The 6,095-nt window shown below is 32.9% G+C and overlaps 1 protein-coding gene across 1 annotated transcript; it reads left to right on the forward strand.

Annotated features, from left to right (window-relative positions):
• The first annotated feature begins 329 nt into the window (after window positions 1–329).
• Window positions 330–3,104, forward strand: LOC124838692 (uncharacterized). Its single transcript, XM_047314367.2, has one exon. It carries the CDS (start codon window positions 571–573, stop codon window positions 2,842–2,844), a length of 2,274 nt encoding a protein of 757 aa, XP_047170323.1. The 5' UTR covers window positions 330–570; the 3' UTR covers window positions 2,845–3,104.
• The last annotated feature ends 2,991 nt before the right edge of the window (window positions 3,105–6,095 follow it).

Below are 6,095 nucleotides of genomic sequence, written 5' to 3' on the forward strand. Positions count from 1 at the left end.
GTTTAGAAAAGAAACAAATTTTAATTTTACATAAATGTAAAAGTTAAAATCTATTTAATTATTTTTTTAAAGATAAAATTTTCAAAGTTTTTATAAAAAATAATATAAATTATTGGCCAAAATCCTATATAATCTTTTAACTCTTATAAAAAGTTTAATTACATCTTTAACTTTTATTTAGTTTAATTTAATTCTTTTAGTTTTTTAAAATGATTCAATCAGTTCTAATATATTATTATGTTGGAAAGTTATTTAATGTTATTCTTTTTTAAAATGATATAATAACGCTCCCTCTGTCTCCTGTTTAGAGTGGAACTGCTCTATTTACATAATTTATTCATTTTTATTTTTATTTTTATGCTCTGTTTTATCTATTTGATTCGCTGCAAACGAATGGCTGTGACAACGCAAGCTTGCTCTTAGTCATCATTCTTCGACTGATTCGAATCAATGGTAGAAGGTAAGAGCTAGAAACCCATCTTATGCTGCTTCCTCACTTATTCCTGTAACTTCTTATAGCTTCAATTATTTGAAAGAGGGTTTTCTCTTTGGGTTCTAAATTTCCGAGAAATGATTAGCACTTGGCCCTTTAAAGTTAACAACTGGGTGGTCCCTCGCTTTGAAATAAGCCATTCCGGTATTTCTGATCCGAACAGGAGAAGAAGGGTGAAACTGGGTTTTGTTTTTAAGGTTTCTTATTGTGTAAAGGTTAGTGCTTTTCAATGTACAAGAGGGTATGGGACTGTGGTGTTTTCTGGACACTCAAAATTGGATTTGGGATGTGGGTTTTTGTTGGGATGCGATGAACCCAAATTTGGTGTTATTTTAAAGCAAAACAAGAGTCATATTGGGGACTTGGCTCCACCCTTGGGGTGGGCATTGGAGGATGAAGGTGTTGTGAGTGAATTGGTTGTGGAGAAGATTGATTCTAATGGTGAACCTATTAACGGTGAGTCGGAGAGTATAAAGTGTTTGCATTTGGCTCAAGTCCAGGACAGTGACTGTGAACCAAAAATGGGCGTTGGTGACAATAGCAAGGAAGGTGGAAAAGAAGAGAGTGATGGTAAGGTTGATGTTAGAGCACTAGCCTTGAGACTGCAGACTGCGAAGACAGTGGATGATGTGGAGGAGATTCTTGTAGACAAGATGGACTTGCCACTCCAGGTGTTTTCGACGATAATCAGCAGTTTTGGTAAAGAAAAGAGAATGGATTCTGCTTTGATTCTTTTTGAATGGATGAAGAAGAGAAAGATAGAAACTAATGGTTCTTTTGGGCCTAACCTTTTTATATATAACGGTGTATTAGGTGTCGTCAAACAATCTGGACAATTTGCAGAAATGGAAGCCATTTTGAATGAAATGGCTAAAGATGGAATCTCCTATAATGTGGTGACATATAACACCTTGATGGCAATTTACATTGAGAAAGGAAACTGTGAGAGAGCTCTCAACGTGCTTGAGGAGATCCGTAGAAATGGCTTTACCCTGTCTCCGGTATCCTATTCTCAAGCCTTGTTGGCATACCGGAGGATGGAAGATTGCAATGGAGCTCTAAGTTTCTTTGTTGAGTTAAGAGAAAATTACCATCGAGGTGAAATAGGAGAAGATGGCGATGGAGAAGATTGGGAGAAAGAATTTGTGAAGCTTGAGAATTTCACAATCCGTGTTTGCTATCAAGTAATGCGCTGTTGGCTTGTGAGTCGTGATAACTTGAGCAACAAGGTGTTGAAGTTTCTTGTTGATATGGACAATGCTGGGATTCCACTGACGCGGGCTGATCTTGAGCGGCTTGTGTGGGCTTGTACTCGTGAAGATCACTACATTGTTGTTAAAGAGCTGTACACCCGGATTAGACAAAGGTATGATAAAATCAGCTTGTCTGTCTGCAACCATACAATTTGGTTGATGGGGAAAGCAAAGAAATGGTGGGCTGCTTTGGAGATATATGAAGATTTATTGGACAAAGGGCCAAAACCAAATAACTTGTCATACGAACTCGTAGTCTCTCACTTCAATTTTCTTCTCAATGCTGCCAAGAGAAAAGGAATTTGGAGATGGGGTGTTAGGTTGTTGAACAAGATGGAGGAGAAAGGCCTAAAACCTGGAAGTAAGGAATGGAATGCAGTTCTTGTGGCCTGTTCTAAGGCTTCGGAAACTACTGCAGCAGTGCAAATATTCAAGAGAATGGTGGAAAATGGTGAAAAGCCCACTATGATATCATATGGGGCTTTATTGAGTGCTCTTGAAAAGGGAAAACTCTATGATGATGCTCTCCGTGTGTGGAACCATATGGTCAAGGTTGGGGTTGAACCAAATGCATATACCTACACAATTATGGCTTCTATTTATACTGCACAGGCAAATTTTAATAGAGTTGATGCCATCATTCAGGAGATGGTAACCAAAGGAATTGAGGTAACAGTGGTGACATACAATGCCATAATCACTGGCTGTGCTCGTAATGGTATTAGCAGTGCAGCATATGAATGGTTTCATAGAATGAAAGTTCAGAACATCACCCCCAATGAGATAACTTATGAAATGCTGATTGAGGCCCTTGCAAATGATGGAAAACCAAGGCTGGCATATCAGTTATATACGAGAGCCAAGAATGAAGGCCTTACCCTCTCTTCTAAAGCTTATGATGCAGTTGTGCATTCCTCTCAGGTTAATGGTGCAACCACTGAATTAGGTCTTTTAGGACCTCGGCCTGCTGATAAAAAGAAGAAAGTGCAAATTAGAAAAACATTGACTGAATTCTACAATCTGGCTGGTGTTCCCAGGAGAAGTAAACCGTTTGATACAAGTGAAATTTATCGCTCACAGACACAAGAAACTCCATAAATAATCTAATACATCGAAATTAGCATAGTTAAATATTATGTAATCTCTGTACATTCTGCTCTGTCATAGCTTAAGATTTTTGTATCTGTAGGCCAAGAAGGTAAAAGAATTACAGCCATGTTTTCTTCCACTATTTCTAGCCAAATAGAGATGTAACTTTTGTTTGCAGAATTATAGCTGGAATTTTGGCTCAAATTCTGCTCATATATTTGGAAGTACAGAACTTTATTTCTTTTAAGAAATTTGTGTTTTCGTGTGTTTCTTCTCTGTTGGGCATTTGAGTCAAAACAGTTGTTTAAAAGTGAGGATAGCATCTTTTAACTTCTGCAATAAGAAGATAATAATTGAATCCTCTACAGCAAATTTATTTAATTTTAGCAAGTTAACTAAGAAATGATTCGATGATTATGATTAATTACAAGGATTAATCCTATTAATCTTTTAATAGGATTAATCAATGATTAATTAAAGTGATTCGACAATTGATTCAGATAAAACCATTAGACGACATCTAAAACTCGTTTATAACTCTCTTTAACATTAAAACGTTGATTGATTATCATTATGATTAATATTTGATTCAATCAAATCTAATAAAAACTACAATAATCAAACTATTTTCTTATATTATAAACATCTAGATCAAAGACTAATTCAAATAATCAAATATCTATATTGAAAAATGGTCAATTTTATTTATTCTCAACAAACACGCTAAGACCATTGATATAAGAAGATTCATATTTTTGAACTGAATGTTAACACATAGCTTGCAAACTTTCCTTTTCAGTGAGAAATTTGAATGTTGAAGACTCTTATGAATAAGCTTACTATCAAGCCACACAGATAGTCCTCAAAGCTCTGATAAAGAAAACAAAAGATAAATGAAGAACAAAGGATCAGTAAAGCATTAAACAATCAAATTCACAAGAGCTACTATATATTCAAATTACTCTGAAGAAACATAAAAATAAGAATAAAAAGAAAAATAGAAACAACAAGAAGAAGAGAAAAGAGAAAGAAAGTGAAATATTGGATGCATGGTCAAATCTAGAACACATGAGATTGAGAGTTTAGCCATTGTAATATCTTCACATGTGAATTTATCCTATAAGCTTTGATTGTACTTGTTTGTATAAAGTGATAATCACTTTATTATTCAAATTAAGAGTTCTTAATCTAAAATATATTGAGAGATATTGATATTCGTTGTTAACTAATGAGTGATATTTAGAGGTTATATTTAAAGAACTCTTAATCTTAGAAAATGACTAAATATATTTGTTAATTTAATACCCGAATTTGGGATGTCACAGTTACGAGTAAAAATTGAAAATTTTAAAATTATAATACCATTTGGAAAATCCAAACTCAATAAGTCTTTATAATTAACCAAAAATAACTATAATTCCAATTAATTACAAAATAAAACTTTCAAATAGAATAATTTATTCAAAACAAAAACCATAAATTCCCTCAACACTCTCAATTAATTCGTCGCACTATACAACATCCAAATTATTTGCATGATCATATGCTCTCGTATAAAACAATCATCGCAGGTGGAAAGCACAACCACAAACATAGGGGTGAGCTAACTGAATCAATCATAAGGAGAATAACAGAACTCAAAAGTGCTAAATATGCATCACAATAATAAACATAACAATAACACACCAATAACTTAAACACGATTACACATCATCATCACAAACTAGTGGTCTATCTCTCGTATCCTACCATACCACCTATTCATCAGAACCAACCAGTTCGAGTCATCCTACCTTCTAGCATTGGACCTGGTCATGTCATCATCCCTTTTTTCTGCATCCACGGCCGAAGAGGGTGCAACACTCAAACCCATCATCTTCCCGCATCCAAAGGAAAAGAGAACCTTTAATACACTCCTTCCATGGTTGAATGGTGATGAAAACAGGGAGCACGAATCAGAACTGTGGTGATGGTGTAATGCAGCAGCAGAAATAGAGGAAATATGGAAGTTAGATGTGGAAGACACTCTTGAATCTAGAAGATAATTGAAGGATATTACATTATCATAAAAAAGATTACAACAATAGAAAAGCCTAAAACAAAACCCAATCCAATTTCTATATAAAAAGACTTAGGGAAACACATTAGAAGAGCTTAGGAACCCTTTAGGGGTTCAAATTTTGTCCTCCCTCTCTTCACTCATGTTGTCCACCCTCTCTTCTTGTGTTTTCATGTTATTTCAACATTCCATGGAGTGTTAAGGCTCTTGGGTTGATTCTGTTGTAATTTCTTAATTGGATTCTGAGATTAGATGACTAAATTTGTTTTTTTTTTTATTTTTGTTGTAATTTATTTTTATCTATCTTTTGCTTCTTAATCAAGTAAAAGTAATGATTTTTACATTATAACAAGTTAGAATGGTTGTAAATCTACATAACATATCAATCATATGAGTCCAAGGATTTTTATTTTTAGTTGAGAATTTACTTTGATTAAAGTTATAAACTTTCATATGATTGAATGAGTTTTTGTCAATAATTGAGAATGTACTTTGATTAGTGGTGAAAACTTTAACAAGAATTAATAAAAAATGTACTTTGATTAATTAGTTTTTTACTTGAAATAAGAGGTAAACGAATAGACATGATTCGACATAGTAATATTTAATTAAGAATGTACTTTGGTTAAATTTACTATGATTAATCTACAAAGTTCATGCTTTTAATTGAGAATGTACTTTGGTTAATAGTGAGAACGCCAACAAATTAATTAAGAATTTATATTGATTAATTTGAAAATCTAAGACAATAATTAATTGAATAATAATATTTGGATAACCAATGATGAATCCTATTTTAAAAATAAAAAGTAAAATCAACCTATTTTCTTCATTATTATTTTTATCTTTTTAAATCTCTTTATAAATTTCTTTCTTTCTATTTTTTTTTACTTTGTTCTTTAATCTTTTCTTTATCTTTATCTTCTTTATTATTTTTCTAAGCCTTTTAAGAACTAATTTGTCAAGAATCAATTTCGTATTCGTTGGGAGACAACTTAGGGTTGAATTTACCCTTTCTATTTTGTTGGCTACTATCTTAACAAAAACTGTTGTAGTTTAGTAGTATTAATTTGATCGCGTCAATGACAATGTTATCAAATATCAAGCACAAATGAGAAAGAAAATAGAACAAGAAAGGGAAAAAGAAGAAGTTAAAAAGAAAATAATAGACACCTTTTGTTCTAAGTGTCAAAGCATGATG

Source organism: Vigna umbellata, chromosome 3, assembly GCF_029865625.1.
Source record: "Vigna umbellata cultivar VRB3 chromosome 3, Vumbellata_1.0, whole genome shotgun sequence".
Taxonomy (NCBI): domain Eukaryota; kingdom Viridiplantae; phylum Streptophyta; class Magnoliopsida; order Fabales; family Fabaceae; genus Vigna; species Vigna umbellata.

Bases quoted from the DNA above. Each gene is read 5' to 3' on its own strand.
- LOC124838692 (XM_047314367.2), top strand. From the start codon at position 571: ATGATTAGCACTTGGCCCTTTAAAGTTAACAACTGGGTGGTCCCTCGC.